General features: G+C 36.3%; 4 protein-coding genes and 2 pseudogenes across 5 annotated transcripts; 3 read left to right on the top strand and 3 right to left on the bottom strand.

Annotated features, from left to right (window-relative positions):
- The first annotated feature begins 5,183 nt into the window (after positions 1–5,183).
- On the top strand, positions 5,184–6,845 carry LOC104750243 (F-box/kelch-repeat protein At1g57790 pseudogene; annotated as a pseudogene). Its single transcript, XR_015583700.1, has 2 exons — positions 5,184–5,341; positions 5,565–6,845. The product of XR_015583700.1 is annotated as an F-box/kelch-repeat protein At1g57790 pseudogene (transcript).
- On the top strand, positions 6,313–6,663 carry LOC147925321 (F-box/kelch-repeat protein At1g57790 pseudogene; annotated as a pseudogene).
- Positions 6,846–7,842: 997 nt separating the features above from the next.
- Positions 7,843–8,795, top strand: LOC147925322 (uncharacterized). The gene is made up of 3 exons (XM_087492578.1): positions 7,843–8,152; positions 8,272–8,495; positions 8,652–8,795. The coding sequence occupies exons 1-3, from the start codon at positions 7,843–7,845 to the stop codon at positions 8,793–8,795; spliced, it is 678 nt and encodes a 225-aa protein (XP_087348704.1).
- Positions 8,796–10,751: 1,956 nt separating this feature from the next.
- On the bottom strand, positions 10,752–12,912 carry LOC104753534 (putative pectinesterase 29). Its single transcript, XM_019237733.2, has 5 exons — positions 12,605–12,912; positions 12,299–12,458; positions 11,539–11,754; positions 11,139–11,413; positions 10,752–11,052 (listed from the first exon to the last, which is right to left on the bottom strand). Exons 1-5 carry the CDS (start codon positions 12,844–12,846, stop codon positions 10,836–10,838), a joined length of 1,110 nt encoding a protein of 369 aa, XP_019093278.2. The 5' UTR covers positions 12,847–12,912; the 3' UTR covers positions 10,752–10,835.
- A 2,242-nt stretch (positions 12,913–15,154) lies between these two features.
- Positions 15,155–15,945, bottom strand: LOC104753535 (uncharacterized protein At1g43920, Chloroplastic-like). The gene is made up of 2 exons (XM_010475776.2): positions 15,575–15,945; positions 15,155–15,501 (listed from the first exon to the last, which is right to left on the bottom strand). Exons 1-2 carry the CDS (start codon positions 15,749–15,751, stop codon positions 15,205–15,207), a joined length of 474 nt encoding a protein of 157 aa, XP_010474078.2. The 5' UTR covers positions 15,752–15,945; the 3' UTR covers positions 15,155–15,204.
- Positions 15,946–16,031: 86 nt separating this feature from the next.
- On the bottom strand, positions 16,032–18,993 carry LOC104750244 (prolycopene isomerase, chloroplastic). The gene is made up of 10 exons (XM_010472014.3): positions 18,719–18,993; positions 18,326–18,549; positions 18,109–18,219; positions 17,982–18,035; positions 17,802–17,893; positions 17,509–17,704; positions 17,111–17,302; positions 16,865–17,023; positions 16,528–16,764; positions 16,032–16,442 (listed from the first exon to the last, which is right to left on the bottom strand). Exons 1-10 carry the CDS (start codon positions 18,891–18,893, stop codon positions 16,128–16,130), a joined length of 1,755 nt encoding a protein of 584 aa, XP_010470316.2. The 5' UTR covers positions 18,894–18,993; the 3' UTR covers positions 16,032–16,127.
- Between the last annotated feature and the right edge of the window lie 2,007 nt (positions 18,994–21,000).

Consider the following 21,000-nt stretch of genomic DNA (forward strand, 5'->3'; position numbering starts at 1 on the left):
ACCTCCTCTTGCTAGACTAGTGTGTCATGTTTAGAAGTGATTGGAGTTGGGAATATCAACAACCTCCTCTTGCTGGACTTGTGGGAATACCATTCTGATTATTCATGACCTCCTCAATTGTTGTTGGTTGCGGTTGTGGTACTTGTTTTTGACGGAGTAACCTTGGTCTATCGATGTTGTCGATGAAAGGAATCAAGTGTTGGCTACCCTTGGATCGTTTTTGCATGCACAATCAGTTAATCGAGTGAGTACACGAACGTTTGCTCGATTGACCCTGCAAGAGTTGCTCTAGCATAACTTCCATCCTACTACTCTTAGCTGTTTTTGGAGGAGGAGACTGATATGACTTGTTGCCAAAAGTCCTTGTGTATCCTTGCTGCTTCTGAAAGTAAGGTTTGGGTGTGAAACCAAAAGAATTGCCTTGAAAATTACTATGATGGCTGTTTCCACTATAAGGCCTGCTACCTTGCTGATCACCAAACCGCTGACCTTGAGTTCCATAGACATAGTTTACATCATCTTCTTCATTCCCTTGTTCAGGTTCTGGTGCAAAAGTTTCAACTTCATCAGCGAAGTGAACTGATTTCTTGCCAACTAAAAGGTTATTAACTGAATCCAGCTTTGCACTTACTAAAGCAAGTTGATTGGCATCAAATCCTCCATATATTCTCTTTCTTTCAGCATGAGCTCTCTTAGTACTGTTACTGGATGCTAGGTTCTCAATCAAATTCTCAGCTTCATCTGGGTATCTTGTCTTGAAGTTTCCATGATTTGCAGCATCCAAAGCCAGCTGATATTCCCAGTCAATTCCTCTGAAAAAGATACTCAACAGTTGCACTCTTGAAAAACCATGGTGTGGACAATCCCTTCGATATGCCTTGAATCTTACCCAAGCTGCCTTGAAAGCTTCATTTGGTCTTTGCTTGAAGGAGGACAACCTGACTCTTAGCTCATCTGACATAGCATCATCATAAAAGTAGTTGAAAAAAGCCACCTTCACTTGTTGCCAAGAGGTCAAAGAACGGGCTGGCAACTGTTTCAACCATTGGGATGCTTCTCCTACAAGTGTATATGGGAAGAGCTTGCAGTAGATGTAGTCTTCATTTACTCCATTGGCCTTGATACTAATCACCAAGTCTTCAAAGTGCTCAATATGGTCCAAAGCTTTCTCATTTAGCAGATTAGAGAAGGGTCTTTGCCCAACAAGTTTGAAGTATGCAGGCTTCAGCTCAAAGTCATTCCTTGGGAATGGAGGTGGAACAATTGGAGAGCGGTTTTCATACATCAAATCAGCTCTGTTGAAGTCTGAAATAGTCCTGATCAGATCCCGGTTTTGTTCTTGTCTTCAAACCGGGTTGTGGACGTGGTTGGCAGCTCCACGTACGTCTGCTGGAGGTGGGTGTCGGTCGATGCCCTCTTGTTGGCGTCGATCGACACCAATGTTAACCTCCTCATCGGCAACAGCTTGCTGGTTGACAATAGCTTGTGGGTTGACAACTGGCGTAGCAATCACATTGCCCTCTGCATCAAGCTTTTGGCCATGCTCATTGCGCAAGTGGCCCTCTTGATCCCTCAAAGCACCATCCTCATCACGAACCAAAATTATTGTGTTAACCATCTTCAAGGATTTGGCTGCTTTTCTGTTCTCACGCTCAAGTTTTCCCAACTCTTGGTTTGAAAGATTCACAGTAGAACCAGTCCTGCTCTTCCTCCATCCAAACGCTCGTGCTCTCGCGCCTCCGGCTCTAAGGGGAAGACTAAAACTCTGTCAACTCCCATTCGTCCTATGCCTCGGCGTGGTTCCACTCGCTCCTCTCCTCGTGATGATCTTGAGGATGTCACTAAAGTTTCGACTCACCCTAAAGAGGATGTTGCTGAGGTTCCCCCACCGACGTTTCTCTCTCGCTATGTTGCCAACCGTCGCCTCACTGCCACTCGGGATCGCAACTACCCTGAACTGAAGCTCCCATTCTTCGACCCCTACTCATCTCAGTTCATCTCTGAATTCTCCATGCGTCTATTTCAGACAATCTCGGATCGCTCATTCAATCAGATGGGATTTCTTGCTCCGGATGTTCCTCACGTTGGTGACGCTTACAAAATCTTGTCTGATTTTGGTCTCTTGCCCAGGGTCACTGAAGTTGACTTGTTTGTTGGTAATATTGTGAAGGAGTTCTATGCGAATCTTGCTGAAGGTGACACAAAAGGGCTTGACACCCTCAAGGTCTTTGTTCGTGGATCCATGTATGAATTCTCTCCGTCTATCATCAATACCATGTATTAGCTTCCCAATGAGCCCTACCCTCTGAATGCGACTCAGATCCAAGTTCCTGACAGCCTCGATGACATTGTCACTCTCCTGACTGATGGTCGGATTCGTGCTTGGGATCTTCGCAGCAAAAAGGAGATGGGAGATACAGTGGCCATGCTTCAGAAGATTTGCTGCCAGAAATGGATGCCAACAATGAACCCAAACTCTATGTCCGCTGAACGGTCTACACTTCTGTTCATGATTCTCAAAGGTCATCAGTTTAACTTTGGGAAGTTTATCTTTGATGAGATCTGTGCCTGCAGCTCTGTCGTTGCGAATGCCTCTTCCAATGTTCGTCTCATCCTTCCCAATCTCATCAATCAGCTCCTGTGCTTCCAACGCATTGTTACTGCTCTCTCCGGTGATGTTACCTCTGCTGCACCTGCTAAGTTCAAGATTGAACCGAAGTAGCTTTTGTCTTCTCAGACTCCTTGCACGCTTCTGTCGGACATTCACCACTTGCATGAATTCACCAAACTCATGATGGAACGTCTTGCGGTGAGTCTCTCTCCTCATTAACTCTCTCTGATCATTTACCATTAGTTTTTATATGAGTCTGTGCACTCAAGCAGGGGGAGATTACCTTTATTTCATTTACTCTAAGGGTGAGGGTGATCCAGAAGATGAGGAAGACGGTGATGAAACCGAGAGTGGCTGAAAAAATTTGTGCATGCTCGTATGTAGGGGGAGTAATATAAGTAGGAGTTTGACTTAGTGGTTGTCTTTAGTCTGAAACTCTCTAACGGTTATGTATTGCATCTACGATTGCAGAACTCATCTCCTTTTAGTTCTACTCGGCTATGTATTGAACCTTTGAACCTTTTGTTGCTCTGAAGTATTTCAGTTATCTTAATGCTATGTGGTTCAGTTTTCGTTTTGCTGTTCGGTTTGCATCACTAACTTGTTACAGGAAGCTTGAGGCACACACTCAGATAAAAAGGGGGGAGATTGAAGAAACAAAGCATCTGTAGGAGTTACACATTGTCACGAAATGTACCTGAAGGACTTCAGACGAAGCGGGAAGTGTCAAGTTGATCCGCTAGCACAACACCTTGAAGACAGTGCAATGCATCGAGTGTGGAGATGTTGAGCATGGGCGAAAAAGGTGTCAGGCTAAAAAGGTGTTCGTTGGAAGCTCTTGGTAAAGACTTGATGTGAGAAGGACAACAACATAAACACCATCACTTCATCTTGTGCCCACAGCTTCATGTTTTTCTTTATATTTGTTATGGAACCATTTGTATAGGTTACAATTCTTTGGATATGACCTAAACCATTTTCATTTACAATTTAGCACAAGAAAAATACTTGATTTGTTCTTTCTGAGCGTCCTACTCTAACATGACCAAAAATTAAAACATAACCATATTTCCAACCATAACCTGACTATATTAAATCATAACTAGACTCTAACCATATAAAATGGTTAAAACCCGTATTTCGATGGTTAAAATTATATTTACCGTAACCATATGAAAATTGTTAATTAGTTAATATTATAATTAAACCATAACCGTTTTTATAACAAACTAAAATATACTCACTTTGTTCCTCGTTTATCCAATTTCTAAAATATACTTTGTTTTGAAAATATACATTATAATTTTAAGTATATTTATTAGTTATTAGGGATACATTGTAGAATTCAGGAACAACAATTGAATATTATTGATCTATAGTTATATACAATTGTAAATTATAAAAAAAACAAGGCATTTCTAATCAATTTTTACTATGTTTTCTTAATATCATAATATATATAGTCCAAAAATGGATTACTTAGGAACTATGTAATATGAATTATATGATAAAGAAATATTAGTACACTAAGAAACATATTAACTACAAATAAATGTATTAAAATATAATTGATATTTTCCAATATGTATATGTAAATGTTACAACACAACAGTTGTATAATAATATTTTTTTCAAAAAATAGCTAAATATCTTTGAAATTATTTCGAAAAAAGTGACAAAATCAAAATAATTAGTGGAATATATCGTGTTGGTATTCTTTTCTAAAATATTTCCCGAAATACAATTATACACATGGAAATATTTGTTATTTTTAGATTCGAATAAACAAAATATTAGAAATACCCAGAAATATACAAAACAGAGTATTGAAAAATCTAAAAATATTTGAAAATACCAAAAAAATATAGGAAAAATGATTGTCACCTACATGAAATATACGCCAACACATGGCCACACATGCAAACAATATAAATATCTTGTTAACTACGTGAACTATTGACATCACATAAGGACATGCATACACAAACATAGATTATGTGTACAACCCCATAAACATTTAACTCTAGTGTTTTGTTGGTCAGAATCCGGCGTTGACCACTGCTGACCGGCATTGTCCGGCGTTGACCAGAAATATATTTAAAAATATATATTTTTTAATTTTTTCCTAAAAATAATTTTTGTTTTTGTTTTTATGTATTTCTGATAAATAAACAAAGTGATAAATGATTTGTAGAATTTTACTAAAACAAAATATAGAAACAAATTTATAAGAAAATTATATACCAAACAAAAAATTATATAACATACAAAATTTGTGATATATCTAGTTAAATAATTTTGTTATTACAGAAAATATATCAAAAATAATATAATAAAATTATACCACCAAATTTTATGTGTAATATCTTTTTTCATAAAACTATAGCAAAATATACTTTTTCCTTTTAAGAGTCTTTTTAAATAAATTTATATTATCCTTTTAAGAATTTTATATATATACCTGACAAAATCGAGAATGAACGGATATGAACCAAACTAAACCAAAATAATTATTTTCCGGTACTTATTGGATCAATAATAAACTCTAAAACCGAAAAAAAAAAACAAAATCGGAACGGATTGGAATGTGTGTCGAAATAGTAAATACATATAAACATTTTTTTTGGATAAATCTGTAAATGAAAGGAATAATAAATTGCATTATCTTGTCAGTTGTCACCCTTCACCCAAACACAAGAAGTACAAGCAGGAGCAGTAAAGTTGAGATTCGTAAGTTTTCTATGTTCTGTTTTTTTTCTTTTAATTGTATCTGATTTGGGGGATAAAACCGAAAGCTTTATTATGTTCTTGATAATCATCATCATCAGTGGCAATTTGGAAAACCAAGTTTCGTAATCCAGATGCCCAAATCCAGATTCTTGAATTCAATGGTTTTAGTCTTTTTTTAAAACTGATTTAGATTTTGGATCTTGTTTATGAACAATATTCTCAGACCCAACATGAGCGTGAAAAACAATGAAGGGTCCAAGAACATGGAGTGTACAAAAGAAAAGGCTGAGAATCAAATATGGAGATACCTTCCTTTGGAGCTTCTAAGCTCAGTAATGACTTATCTTGAAATCAAAGATAACGTAAGAGCTTCTGTTGTATGCAAATCGTGGTATGAAGCCGCAGTTTCAGTTAGGGTCATAGACCGATCTCCTTGGCTCATGTGCTTCCCTCAAACCAAGAACACTTACGAGTTTTATGATGCATCAAACGGTACGAAATATGCAATGGAAGTGCCTAAATCATTACTTGGCTCTATTGTTCATTACTCTAAAGATGGTTGGTTACTTATGAGCAAAGAGGATTCATCAGACTTTGTCTTGTTCAATCCGTTTAGTATGGATCTTGTGGTCTTGCCTGATCTTCAGTTGTGGAATTATTATCAGTTGGTGGGTTTCTCTTGTGCTCCTACATCTAGTGAGTGTGTTGTGTTTACGATCAAGGATTATGATCCTGGCCATGTCACTATCCGCACTTGGAGCCCCGGTCAAACGATGTGGACTTCAATGCAGGTTGAGTCTCAATTTCTTGATGTTGAAGATAACCAAGTTGTCTTCTCAAATGGTGTGTTTTACTGTCTCAACCGAAAGAACTGGCTTGCGGTTTTTGATCCGTCTTTACGCAAATGGAATGTTCTTGATGTACTGCCACCTAGATGTCCTGATGAGGAGAGTTGAAATGGAGGAAGGTTCATGGTGGGTTATAAAGGAGATATATTTGTGATATGTACATATGAAAACAAGGATCCTTTGGTGTTTCAACTCGATCTTGCAAGAGGTACTTGGGAAAAGAATGATACACTTGGCAGCTTAACTATTTTTGTGAGTAGTAAGTCATGTGAATCGAGAACTTATGTCAACAAGGGGAGTTTAAGGAATAGCGTCTACTTCCCTATGTTAAGTTACGATGAGAAACGTTGTGTGGCGTATTCGGTTCATGAAAGGAGATACCACCCGCGTGAGCATAATCTTGATTGCGGAAACCAGCTTTCTTCTAATGACTTTTGGATTGAGCCTCCCAAGAACGTTTTTGAGCTGATTTAAACTATTTTGGCAATGTTTGTGGAGTAATCATTAATTTGATCTTGACACATCTTATATGATGAGATATTGGAAAAAGAGCTGTTTGGATAGGCTTCTTAAACAGATTTGAGATGTGAGGTGAATCAATACCTATCTACATGTTGTATCTATATTTTAATGGGATTATTATGGATTATTATGAATATTTTATGACTAAACCATTAAAATATCTCAAGATAGATAAGATCCATTAGCATACTAAATTCTCCATGATGATGAACATCTGACTGTGTTACAGAATAGAGCATCACAACATGCATTAGGATTTTCATCACTAAACATGTAATAGTCGGCCATCTCCGTTTCATAATCAGTATTTGGTTGGATATATATAATTCAAGTGAGATATATATTTCTACCGTTGTCAATTTCTTCACACAACTTTGCAACTCTTTTGCGTTCTTCAGCCTCCTCAATAAGTTTTCTCAACAATTCATCCTTGTCAAAGATACCAATGACCACAACCTTTTTATTTTTTACATCTGCTACATATGTTTCAACACCTAATCATGCAGCAATCAAAGTTTTTTACTACAATATAATCACTCATATTATAATATATATCTAAATTTGAACAAAATATACCATCGCATTAGGAAATAACTTTTCCAAAATGTTTCTCGTATTTTTCACACAGAATTGGTATATTGTACTCCACTTTCATTATATTGAACTCCACTTTCGTTATACTACATAGTAACAAATAGAAATGAGTTAAGACAATATAGTTAACAGAAAAAGAGTTAAAAGTTAAAACACATGTAGTATATCATAAACAAGGAGTATAAAAAAAAAGGAATGTGGATGATTGCTATGTTGGCTAAGCAATTGTGGCGGCTGAAAGAGGCTCCCGATTCTTTTTTTACGCGGGTTTTCAAAGGTAGGTATTATAGGAATACTAATCCTATGGATCTAATACGTTCATACTCTCCATCTTAGGGATGGAGGAGTATTGTTTCAGCTTGATCTTTGGTTAATAAAGGACTTATTAAAAGAGTTGGCTCTGAAGAATCCAATTCTATATGGCATGATCCATGGATACCAGCTCAATCCCTAAGACCAGCTTTGAGTAAGGGACCTTTCCAGGACCCTTCGTTAAAAATTCCACACCTTGTTGATCGCCAGACTAATACTTGGCATATGGATATGCTCCTTGAGCATTTTCTTCCGGAAGATGTGGTTTTTATCGAGGCCTTACTTTTGGGTAATTCTCAAAGGGATGACCCTTTCGGTTGGCACTTCACGAAATCCGGGAAATATACTGTTAAATCAGGATATGAGACGGAACGGTTGGCGAAACAGAGGGTTATTCAGGTTAATCAGTGTGGGCCGGATATTAACCCTCTACTAGCGGGGGTTTGGAAGGTGGCTTGTCCACCAAAGATTAAGCACTTCATGTGGCAATTTTTATCTAGGTGCATTTCGGTTTCAGCGAATTTAAAGAAGCGGGGTATTGCATGTCTCAGTTTGTTCTAGGTGTGGGGATGATGAGGAAACATTAATCATGCTATTTTCCGGTGTCCACCTGCCATACAGGTTAGGCTTTAACTCAGGTGCCGGTTGGACCAGTTTCCTTTCCCACAGACTCTTTGTATGCCAATGTGGATCATTTCCTGGGGTCATCTAATCCGGGGTCTCAAGTACTGGTTTTCCCTTGGATCATGTGGTATATATGGAAGGCAAGGAATGCTCGTGTTTTTGAGAATACCATGGAAAGGCCAGAGGATGTCTCTGCGGTTGTAGTGGGCGAGGCGTCTAAATGGTTGCAGGCTCAGACAGAGGATATTAAGGAGGTTTTATCCCCCTATCTACGCGTCCCAGGCTTTCCGGCTCTGGGGCGTGTCGGCCATCTACCCACTTTTTTCTCAGGTTATCGGTGTTTTATAGATGGTTCGTGGAAGGCAGGAGATGTTTTTGCAGGTACAGGATGGGTATGTTCATCCTTTCAGGAAGCTTCGACGACGAGGGGCGCAGCCAATTTCCGACGCAGTCTATCCCCATTGCACGCTGAAGTAGAAGCCTTTGTCTGGGCTTTGCGGTGCATGATTGTACATGACTATCGAGATGTGGCTTTTTATACAGATTGCTCATAATTGGTGAAGATGGTCTCTTCTCCTCAGGACTGGTCGGTCTTCAAGCCCTACCTCGACAATATCAAGATGGACATGGAAGAGTTTTCTTCTTTCTCTCTATCTTTAATTTCAAGAAATGCAAATGTAAGTGCGGACTCCTTGGCACGCCAAGCGCGTACCTCACCACATCATTTTCTGTTCGTAGATGATTTTCTTCATATTGGCTCTTATGAGCTGATCTTTTTGTTGTCAAAAAAAAATATATATACTTTTTAAATTTTTGGTAATTAATATTTAAGTCAATGCATTAAATGTAAAAACTTTTCAAAACTTATTTTTGAGCAAAAACTGCTGCAAAAATACTAGTATAGATTTGCTTCAATTTTCATTGAAATCAAGTAATGTTTTGAATGTGTTTAATAATTATAAGAAAAAGGTATTTTTAGAATTAAAATAATTGAAATTAAAATAATTCAGAATTTTGGAAGTAACAGTTAATAACTAAGGATTTTATACCATTTATTACCTCTCTTCTGTATTTGTTTTCCTTTGGTTGGCCATCAAAATAAACCACCTTAAAGGTTATTAATTATTAATAACAATAACCTATTAAAGATTGACAAACTAAATATTAAAACCAATTTCAAAATCTGTATACTAAGGAAATGATAAAATAGTTTGCAATGTAACTGATTTTCAAAAAAAAAAAAGAGTTTCATAAAAGAAAATGATAGCCAAATAAGAAGAGCAAATTAGACTAAAGACGAAAATCATCAAGAAAAATAACATATTTATCAATTTGTTAGCGGGTAATCTAAAAAAGAAAGCAACATATAATTTTACTTTTTCAGTTTTTGCGGATGCTTGCTTATTGATATATTGTAATCTCTTGTTATATTGTAATCTCTTATAATCTCTTATCTAAAAAAGGAAAAAAGTTGATACGTTGACTCTAACTTTTCAGCATGTCTAGAAGTTTTTAACCACTTGCCCTTTCAATGGGAATTGATTAAAATGGCTACCAATGGTCAAAACTTATTTACTTTTATTACGTTAACCGCTTCCATCAAATTTCACTCACACTGTAAGTGAAAACCACACTGAAACCCCTAACAGAAACTCGTATTTCCAATCATGAAATTTGTGGGGCTATAAATCGAAGACCAAAATAAAAATAGTCATAATATAAAACACTTTTATTACAAAATCTTATTTTGACATTTAACAAACATAATTTTTTTTTGTTCAACCAAATGAATTATCATCTCAATTTAAGTCTTTATTCACCTCCTTATAAATAACAAAATAAATATGTATACATCATACAACTTAAAAAACCTAAACCGCTCTTTTATAAACTCAAACCAACATACTTTCGTTATGGTTTTACAATCTAAACTCTAATCATTTTTTATAAACTTAAACCGACATAGAATTTTGTTTAATTATAAATTATAAACCCTAACTACTCTTTTACAAACCAAAACTGACATATTATTTTATTTTAATTGTAAAATCTTTATCCTAACCAGTCGTTTGTAAACCAAACCGACATATAAGTTTGTATAATTGAAAAATATAAACTCTAACTATTTTTTATAAACCCAAATGGACGAATAATTTTGTTTTTATTGTAAAATCTAAACTCTAACAACCCATGCGTAAACCCAAACAGACATATAATTTTTTTCTAATTTTAAAATCTAAACTCTAATTCCATGGACTTCAAACCTCAAGGCGTATTGTCTAGCTCGAGCGTCTAGATCCCTTCTTTCTGAAACTTTGTTTGTAAACTCTTATCCCCGGTTTGGAAAACCAGCCGTGGGATTTTATTTTTATTTTATTTAATGTTTGGTTGAAAAAAAAATCAAAACTCTAATCCTTATTTATAAATCCAAACCGATATATAAGCTCGTTTAATTCTAAAATCTAAATCAAACCAATATTTAACTTTTTTTATTAAAAGTATACATAATATGTTTTTCTTAATTGGTTTTGCTTTTTTGAATTTTAATTTGGATTTATTTTAAATATAATATTACATAAAGCATTATGATTGGTTTAAAAAGGAGGTGGTGAATAAAAAGGTTGAAGCTCGGACCCAAATATTTTTAGATGTGGAGGGAGACTCTCTATCCAACCATCTTTGTTTAAAAAGGTCTTATGATTTATAAAATATGATACATCTTGAGGTGAGAGATTCTTCTCCCACGCCACTCTTCCTTTTTTGTTTGCTCCGGGCCCTTTGCAATTTACTTCGACAAATGTTACTTTATTCCTGATTTTCAATTTCAAGTATCGTTATTAACATACATATACTTGTTTCAGATTAATTTGTAAAGAAATACTTATGTACGTACTTACACTTCTTTTGGATGTGTCCAAGAATCCCAGCCTTGAGGAACAATAACATTAGCCATGTTAGTATTGCTAAACACAACCCTCGAGTAACCTCCGTAAGCTCTTCCTAGGAATGCCTTACCAGGTCCAAAAATGGCGCATCCACTAAACACAAACCCACTTGTCTCCTTCTCGGTCCCCCTTCCTTGCGCTGTTATGTAACCCGCAATCAATCCTCTGTTCACCTCATCATTACTCGCTGTCGCTGTTGTCACGCCCATAACCTCTATTATACAACTCTGAACAGAAACTCTCCTAATTTAGTGTTGTTCATTAAAAAAATTTAAATGTATAATGGTGGTTTTAAGTCATGCGTGTGTAAGATAGGTTTATTAGAAAGAATTAGAATTGTAAATGAGATTACTTGGTATATAGATTGGCCTCCTCCCCAAATAAAATCAATAGCTCCTTTGATGAAACATTGTTGGAAGTAGTGACGGCCGACTAAGTCACCAACTGTGTCTTGCATACCATAAAATCCGCAACCGAAGAAGGCCGCCTTGTCTGCTACTAATAAAACCGCTGGAGCTACTCTTATCTCTTCATACCGTGTCATAGGCTTTTCTTGATTATAGGTATTCTGCAACAAATTGTTCAATATTTTAGTCACTAAACAATTTAGATCTCTAATCCAAAAAAAAAAAATTATCATAAAAGAAAAAGAGATGATGTTTCAACATCATAACCCAAAATATTATCTAAAGTCATACACATTCAGATCTAATCATGCAACAAGTATAATCAGCGACTACGTTGCTTACAAATTTGTGATTCTACACTAAATAAAATAGAAGTAAAAAAAGACAATACTACAAATTTTTTTCTTTTTTCTTTTTAATATATATATATATATACTACAAATTTGTATTCCACCTGATTCAAAATACATGTTTAAGGTTTTTACACATATATCAAGAAATTATTTAATATATGTTTGAAAGTAATATAATTTATTATTTACCTAAATCCAAGTCAACAAATAATAAATATACTGTAGAATGCAACTAGTCAGAAACATAAAAGTTAATAAATTTTGCATACAAAATTATGAAGACATAACATAATTTGCAAGAAAAAAAAATTCTGAAACATCAAATATTTGGAAATAGGAGTATGCAAGAAACCTTAAATGTTATATTTGTCGCGACGAAGAACTCAGCCAACACAGTGAGAGTAGCACTTTTAGCGGAGCTCCCTGCATCTTTATACTGAATTATCGTTCGTGATGATCGATTTCCCTCCAATTGTATTTTTGTCTTATTTTTCGGAATCGTAACCTTTTCACTGCATCAGCCAACACACTTTTTTGTACAAGAGATCTCACAAGTGGGGAAGTGAAAATGATAAGGAGGCAAAAAAAAAAGAAAACATATATTATAATGCATGTAAAATATGTAATGAAAAGTTAAAGCCTATAAAGGAGTACTTACTAGTAGGTTCCTTGTCTGACAAAAATTTTGGTCCAAGTTTTCATACCGAAGGGAACAGAGTCAATGGCCGCCTGTATGGTTTTAAAGTTACCATGACCAGACTGATCTACCACAATTGTTTTGACTATAACGTTGTTGGTATCTTTAAGTCTAATATCTTCAAAAACATTAGAAACGGTATGTGACGACACAACCGTCACATACAAAACTGAAAGAGCAAAAACACAAACGAGAGACTCCATTGCTAAGGCAGAAGTTTCAGTATACAGGTCTAGAGGGTTAATATAACAATGTCAATCTGTTGTTATGTATAAGGAAACAAAATTTGTTTTAAAATATATATTACATTAATACAAAAGCTATTAACAAAAAGCATACTTAAATAGCCAAATTAATAAATATTATAGGAAGAATTGACTATGTGTATTAATTTTGGTCAAACTTGAAGATGCATTATTTATAATATGTTTTAAGAAATTTGTCACATTGTTCCGTTTTTCAGATATTGTATTTAACTAGGGGTTAGCCGACGATTTTATTTTTATACAAGTATTTACTATGCTCGCAAATAAAGGGTCATTTTTATGAAAAACAGAAAATAAAAGTTTTATAATATGATTACTGAAGTGTAAATACCTGTGTAAATGATGTTATATCTACTTGAAAAGGTTTTTTGGGTTCAGATTAAAACTAATTAGTCTATTAAGATTTCTTTCTAGGGGAAAGCAAACGGGAAAAATGTTATTAAAATCCCGAAATTAGCATTTTTGTTGATTTAAATCACGAAGTCTGAAAATGTTGAAACAAATCATCAACGTTTTGTTGACTTATATTTAAATCACAAAGTCTTGTTGACTTCGCCGTTTGAAGCACATCGTTAACTGGCCAAACGGAGATATTAAACGGGGTTTATTATCTGTTAAACAATTTCGTTAGTCATCATTACGATGTCGTTATTTCCTTTAATCTAATCCCTAAATCGAACATTCATCACAAAATCCCCAAAATCACAAAATCCCCAAAATCATGAACCCCAATTTGCGATTTCTCCTTGGATCTTCTCTTCGGATCGAACCGATGACTAAGGAAAAGAAGCTTTTACCGCGTCGTCCTAAACGGAAGAGGCCCGATAAAGATGGAGAAACGTCTGCGCACGGGGCTTTTGCAAAAGAGTCGAATGCTCACGATTCGACTGATCCCAATTTGACCGCTCCTCAATTGGGTGATGGTTCAGGTTCTGCAATTATTCCGTATAATTGTGTTCCTCTTCCCTTAGAAGAGCGTGAATCATGTCCTTTTGAAGATTTAGGTGCTCAAAGTGGAGATGATTGTGATGTGGTTGGCGATGAAGATTGTGATGATGTTGGTTACGAGGCTGCTGAAGAGGAAGAGGGTACCAGGATGATAGAAACCAAGTCTTTGAAGAAGAAGATGGAAACCGTGTTGGTATAGAAGAACGAGGACTTCGAAGCAGAGTTTGGACAGGGTGCGAGAGAAGAGGAAGACTAGACTGATAACGACAGTCGAGATGATATCTTTGATGACGAGAAGATACCTGACCCTTTGTCAGAAAGTGAAGACGAAGATAATGGCCAAGGCGAGGATAATGAAGACCATGTAGAAGTCAAAGATCCTGAAGTGTAGCTCGAGTTGGGGAAAACGTTTAGTTCACCAGAGGAGTTCAAGATATTTGTGCTCAGGTATTCCCTGAAGACCAGATACGACATTAAGCTGTATAGATCGCAGTCTTTGAAGATTGGTGCAAAATGTGCTAATATTGATCCTAAGGTCAAGTGTTTGTGGAGATGCTACTGCTCTTACAGTAAGAAGAAACACAAGATGCAAATAAAGGTATACGAGAGTAAGCATGTATGTGTGAGATCAGGGTACAATCACATGTTAAAGCGAGGAACGATAGCTTTGGTTGTTTGCGGATAGGTTGAGACAGAATCCAAAGATCAGACCGAGAGAGATGCAAGCAGAGATTAAGAGAGAATACAATCTAGAAGTTAGTGAAGAACAATGTTCTGAGGCAAAGACAAAAGAGAGGCGAGAAGCAAAGGCTGGTCATCAAGAGCATTTCTCACGGATATGAGATGATCAAGCAGAGATTAAGAGATAAAATCCAGGAACTGTTTTTGAGATTGAGACTATTCCTGGTCCGACAGTTGGGAGCTTACAAAGGTTCTATCGGTTATTTGTATGTTTTAAATCACAAAGGGGTACTTGGAAGGAGACATGTAGACCCATCATCGGAGTAGATGGTGCCTTTCTTAAATGGGACATCAAGGGACATCTCTTGGCTGTTGTTGGAAGAGATGGTGACAATAGGATAGTTCCACTTGCTTGGGCAGTGGTTGAGATAGAGAATGATGACAATTGGGATTGGTTCATGGGGTTACTCTCTACTTCATTGGGGCTTGAGGATGGAAGAAAGATAGCTATTATTTCTGACAAACAATCGGTTAGTAAATTTTGTTTAATGTGTTTTGATCAATCGGTTATTATAATGTGTTTAATGTGTTTTCATCAATCATTTGCAGGGTCTTGTTAAAGCCATAAAGAACGTTCTCCCACACACACTCATCAAGGAACACACACTAATAACCGAGAACAAACTTCATTTGCTGTGCTTTACCAATCACTAGGTAAGCAATGCCAATTGAGACAACACAAATACAAACAACACACACAAAACACACTTTCAATAACGTTCTGAACTTGCGGATTTCCACTTTGCTCCACAATGCTTCTTCCTTCAACTCTAGTAAAGCAGCAGTCAATTCATTAACTTGGGATTTCGTTTTCACGATCTCATTCGCCATAAGTCCTAGTTTTGGTAATGCATCATCAACTTCCTCATACACCGCCTCCTCGACCCACTTAAACAAGTGACCCTGTTGCAAAAACAAACACCATTACTTACCATTGCACATATAATTAACATTGAACATACCAATGACTACTTACATCTCTTTTGTTTGTCCACGAGCTTGGATCTCTTTTGGTTAAACAACGGAAGAACGGTCTACCAGGATTTTCTTCGGTTCTCAATGTAAAGATCCTCACACCGACTCCACAAATGCACTTGGATGGCACTCCACGGTTGGACGAAGCAACCACCGATGTCTCCGAGCTAGAACTCATCTGAATCGAAAATTAGGGTTCGTGATTTTGGGGTTTTGTGATTTTGGGGATTTTGTTAGGAATGTTCGATTAGATTAAAGGAGATAACGACGAACTAACGGAACTGTTTAACAGATAATAAACCCCATTTAATATCTCCGTTTGGCCAGTTAACGATGTGCTTCAAACGACGAAGTCAACAAGACTTCGTGATTTAAATATAAGTCAACAAAAGGTTAATGATTTGTTTCAACATTTTCAGACTTCATGATTTAAATCAAAGAAAATGCTAACTTCGGGATTTTAATGACATTTTTTAACCGAATATAGTAGAAAGTACTTTGAAAGGTTTTTAAACGAAACATACATATTATATGGTAATCAATAGCATATCTTTCTACAAGCCAATAGCATCAAGAAGCTCAGAATGCTTAGAAACAGGAACAAGAGAATTCGCCACAATGGCGCCACTAGCTGCCACTGCAGGAACTCCAATCCCGGGAAAGGTCGAGTCACCGCAGCACAAAAGCTGCGGAATAGGAGTGGAATGGCCAGGAAACGTACCTTTCCCAGCCTCTATGGCAGGCCCATACGTTCCTCTATTCCTCCTTAGAAACCTCTGATGCGTTAATGGTGTTCCAACCAAACTCACCTCACACTTTTCTCTCTTGAACCCGGGCCCTAATGCCCGCTCCACTGCTCTCCACATCACCTTCACCAATGATACCAGTACATTTTCGTTGAGATTTGGGTTTACGTATTCAGAGCACTGAAGCTTAAAAAAAATGAATAGGTACCTCGGACCGTTGGGATTTGAGATTCTTGTACTCGGCACTTCTCCTGTCAAGACCTTCCCAAAGACTGAAAGGTTCGGTTCCAGGACAGTAAGCATGCAAAACATGTTTTCCTGGTGGCGCAAGGTTCGGGCTAAGAACACTAGGGACTGATATCAGAACCACATTCTGGTCAGCGTCCACACCACGGTCCCAGTCATTCACAACAATGTGATGGATCTCAAGATCATCTGCTATTCCCTGTTCCAGTTCCACTTATTGAAACCAAGAAAATAACAAACACGCTAAACTGAAACATCGGTAAATTGGATTTTGCTTTTATTATGTTTTCCTTCTATACCTCTGCGTCGAATCCCAAGTGAAGATGCATGAATGATTCACATTGGGGCGTCGTATTCACACCTTTAACGTATGAATCTGGGAGAGCTCCTGGAGGTAAGAGCTTTAACGTGTCCCACATCGACGCATTGCTAACCACAGCTTTTCTAGCTCGAATGAACTGAAACATTTTCAAATAATCGAAATGAGCAATGATGAGAAAACAGAAGAGAGACTTAATATATGTAACGTCATGAATTCTTCATACTTGACCATTCTTTAGCTTGACTCCAACAGCTTTACCATTCTCGATGACAATATTCTCGACATGGCTTTCAAGAGAGAGACGTCCCCCGAACTTCTCTAAGCCACGGACAAGCGCTTCAACCACTGCACCACTGCCATCAATTGGGTACTCCAATGTGCAACCTGGCTTGTACCATTCCGCAAACATGTAGATCTGCACAGATAAGAAGCAGAGTCTTTCATTTTAACCCGATCTTGTCCACCAAAAATATGATAAACTTGTTTCTTCTTGTGCAAAGACTCCATGTAAGACATGTTTTGGAATGAAGGATAGAGTTAAGATGTTATACCAAACAAATCAAGTTAGTAATGGACATAATATTGCAGTTACAGTTTTAAAGATATATGGTTGTTCATTACCATCTCGGCTGAGAGTATGCCATCAGATTTGACCCCTGCGAGAAGGAATGCGAGAAGATCAATCCAGTTTCGTATGAAAGGGTCTTTCAACCCTAAAGAATCAACGATCTCCGAGAACGGGCGGAGAAGCTTTGTGGCGCCCAATGCCCCTTTAGGAACCATTGCAATGAAAGATTTTAAAAGGGAAGGAGCATATCTAACAAGATAAAAGATAAGTCATTTTAAAAATGCACTAAGCAAAAGATGACTATAACAAATTCTATTAACATAAAACAAGATACTCTGATATATACCTAGCAGCAGCCGTGGAGAGAACACCAAGATCCCCACGAATAGACAGCGGTGGTAACGCCATTGCAGCAGAAGACAGAGGGAGTATTGCTCCCTGCAGGTTCATCATAGTCATGTGGTTATTAGCAGATGAGATCTCACGAGTAGATGTATGTCATTTATATTCAGACATAGGCACCCACAAGAAGCTTTTCCCACTCCTGGACTGCGCTTGGACCGGCATATGTCTCTAAATCCTGAAGAAAAAATAATACGAAACAAGATCAGTGACTAAAGCTCAAAGAAGTTGCATACGCTAAACTTCTTTACCTTAAAAAAATCCGTAGGGCCTATGCGTGACAAGAAGTCCCCTTCTGGTAAGTAGACCATCCAAGAATCATATTTACTACATGGAAGTGATTCCCCTAAAGCATCAAGAACCTGAAAAATAAAAACACAATCACCCAAAATGCATAAGAAAACATGACAAAGACTTTGATCAATTTCATTCCGATCAAAAATCCCTATAGGAAGAGAGACATATTACTTGAGCAAGTGGGTTAGCTTGAGGACCTCGCGATTGCAAACCAGAAAACAGAGAAGGGCCTGAGTCAAACTTGTACCCTTTGATGTCAAAGGAATGAGCCGCGCCACCGGGCTGATCATGACTCTCCAATACAAGCACATCCTGACCATATCTAGCTAACAATGCACCACAACATAATCCCCCTATACCACTTCCAATAACCACAACATCTGCTTCAGACTCCCCTACAAAACACACCAACCATACAGTAAAATTATCAGTTACAGGACATAAAAAATTACTAACCCTTGGAACTGTTAGATTAGACAACTACTTAATCACAGTAAGAGACTTAATTTTAGTTTGCTACTTTCTACACAAATTTCAAGAAACAAGAAGAGAGAGAGAGTGAACCAGATGAGGATTGTTTAATGGGAAGATTGCCATTGGAAGATGAGGATGATGAAGACGAAGAAGACCGTATGAAGGAAGATCTGACCGTTGGTCGTCTAAAGTTATAGAGAGACGGAGACTGAAGGGTCCAACCGCAGAGATTAGCGGCCATAGGAGGGGAGAGAGAGAAGAGCATGATGTGTCCTGTCTCGCTGTTGTGTGTGGATTTGGCGGGCTTATTGTTCTGACATATCAAAAAGAGGCCTTAAAGCAGCCACGTTACATGCACTAGCTTTGTTCTTCCTTTTTTGTTTCATGGCCTATATTCAGATTGGCATATCTATTATTTGCTCAGGCCCATAAATATAATATAAGAAATAAAATTATAATCTATATAATAGCAAACTCATTTTTTTGTGAACTTTAATCGAGTAGATGATATTAGTTCTACTTTTCCATCTAACGGTTTAAAATTATTAATAATTCCAACAGTTGCAAATTATTAATCGTGTCTTTTCATCGCACCCCATCTTTCAAAAATCACACCTCTTACTTTTTGCATTTTTTTGTTGTACCTCCATATTTCAAAAATCACATCCATTAATTTTTACACATTTTTATGTCACACCTCTATGTCTTACACCTATTTGTTGTACCTCTATGTTTCACATCTATTAATTTTTACATTTTTTTATTTTACACCTCAATTTCTTACACCTTTTTGTTTATTATATATATAAACTAATTATTAATGACTCCAACAGTTGCAAATTATTAATCGTATCTTTTCATCGCACCCCCATCTTTCAAAAATCACACCTCTTAATTTTGCATCTCTTTGTTGTACCTTCATGTTTCAAAAATCACATCCATTAATTTTTACACCTTTTTATTTCACACCTCTATGTCTTACACCTTTTTGTTTATTATATATATAAACTTTTCTAGACTACATAAACAAATTTCAAAAAATTGTTTTGTGAATATTTTCAAAACTTACAAGTTAATAAATAAAATCTAAAGAATTGTTTTATTTAAGTGTTTTTTAACTAACAAGCATCAATCTCTAATTCAAGATAATTTTATATTTTCGTTGCGAATGACCTGTTAGTGTTTCTTCACCAAACCTGTTAATTTTTTTTAATTAGATTATTATTACTGTTAGATACGGTGGAACAAAATATGAGTGTACGTGGCTTTTTTTTTTTTTTTTGTTCAGACACAATTTTTTCTTTTTTAAAATTAAGTTGGGAAAGAGTATAACATTCAAGCATATAAAGTTAATTACAGGACATTACCCTCCAGAAAGTCAAAAATATCAATAACGTCATCTTTTTCGCTCAGAGTACGACCCGACTCGTGGTCACTCTGCGACGATAACCGGAAAAACCAAAACCGAGATACCAGAGGCATGATGACATGTAGTGATGCTAGAGTTACGGATAAGCCAAAAAAATTTAACAAACATGGTATAATTTTATATATGTTCTATTATTGACTTATTTAACCTATTTAATTTTTTTAACAAACGGTATAAATGTAAAAATCTCATCCGTTGAACTATTTTAAAATAATAATAATAAGCATCTACATATAATAGCAAACTCACTTATGGGGGTCAACTTTAATCTAACGTATGAAATTTTTCTATTATCTCATCTAACAGTTTAGAATTATTAATGATCTCAATAGTTGCAAGTTTTTTTTCCGATATTCGTGTTTCTTCTTCTTACCCCCATCTTTTATAAATCACACCTATTAAGTTTTACACATTTTTGTTGCACACCTCTTTGTTTTTATAAATATATACAGATTTTTATGGACTTTGAAAAAAATTTGTTCTTTGAATATTATTAATGATCTCACCCTTTGTTAATGATCTCAATAGTTGCAAAGTTTCGGTCCAACAATTGTGTTTCTTCGTCACACCCCCAACTTTCCATGTTGGCACCTGTTAGTTTTCACACCTTTTTGTTTTATACCTCTTTATTTATATAAAGTTGCAATGTTTGATCCTACAATTGTGTTTCTTCGTCGTACCCCTAACTTTCGATGTTTTCACTTGTTACTTTTCACACATTTTTGTTTCACACCTTTTTGTTTTCACACTCTTTGTTTTTATATATATACAGATTTTTATGGACTTTGAAAAGAGTTTTTGTTCTTTGAGTATTATTAATGATCACACCCTTTGTTAATGATCTCAAAAGTTGCAAAGTTTCGATCCAACAATTGCGTTTCTTCGTCGCATCCCCAGTTTTCCATGTGGGCACGAGTTAGTTTTCAAAACTTTTTGTTCACCT

The sequence above is a fragment of the Camelina sativa genome, chromosome 16 (assembly GCF_030686135.1).
Source record: "Camelina sativa cultivar CO46 ecotype springtype chromosome 16, ASM3068613v1".
Taxonomy (NCBI): Eukaryota; Viridiplantae; Streptophyta; class Magnoliopsida; order Brassicales; family Brassicaceae; genus Camelina; species Camelina sativa.

Bases quoted from the DNA above. Each gene is read 5' to 3' on its own strand.
- LOC147925322 (XM_087492578.1), top strand. From the start codon at position 7,843: ATGGATATGCTCCTTGAGCATTTTCTTCCGGAAGATGTGGTTTTTATC. The intron at 8,153-8,271 runs GTATTGCATGTC...CGGTTGGACCAG, and splicing joins AGCGAATTTAAAGAAGCGGG to TTTCCTTTCCCACAGACTCT. The intron at 8,496-8,651 runs GTTTTATCCCCC...TCATCCTTTCAG, and splicing joins AGACAGAGGATATTAAGGAG to GAAGCTTCGACGACGAGGGG.
- LOC104753534 (XM_019237733.2), bottom strand. From the start codon at position 12,846: ATGGAGTCTCTCGTTTGTGTTTTTGCTCTTTCAGTTTTGTATGTGACG. The intron at 12,459-12,604 runs GTAAGTACTCCT...TGGCTGATGCAG, and splicing joins GTCAGACAAGGAACCTACTA to TGAAAAGGTTACGATTCCGA. The intron at 11,414-11,538 runs GTAATCTCATTT...GTTTCTGTTCAG, and splicing joins GAGGCCAATCTATATACCAA to AGTTGTATAATAGAGGTTAT.
- LOC104753535 (XM_010475776.2), bottom strand. From the start codon at position 15,751: ATGAGTTCTAGCTCGGAGACATCGGTGGTTGCTTCGTCCAACCGTGGA. The intron at 15,502-15,574 runs GTAAGTAGTCAT...TTTTTGCAACAG, and splicing joins CGTGGACAAACAAAAGAGAT to GGTCACTTGTTTAAGTGGGT.
- LOC104750244 (XM_010472014.3), bottom strand. From the start codon at position 18,893: ATGCTCTTCTCTCTCTCCCCTCCTATGGCCGCTAATCTCTGCGGTTGG. The intron at 18,550-18,718 runs GTTCACTCTCTC...TGTGTTTTGTAG, and splicing joins CATTAAACAATCCTCATCTG to GGGAGTCTGAAGCAGATGTT. The intron at 17,894-17,981 runs GTGGGTGCCTAT...ATGAACCTGCAG, and splicing joins AGGAGTGGGAAAAGCTTCTT to GGAGCAATACTCCCTCTGTC.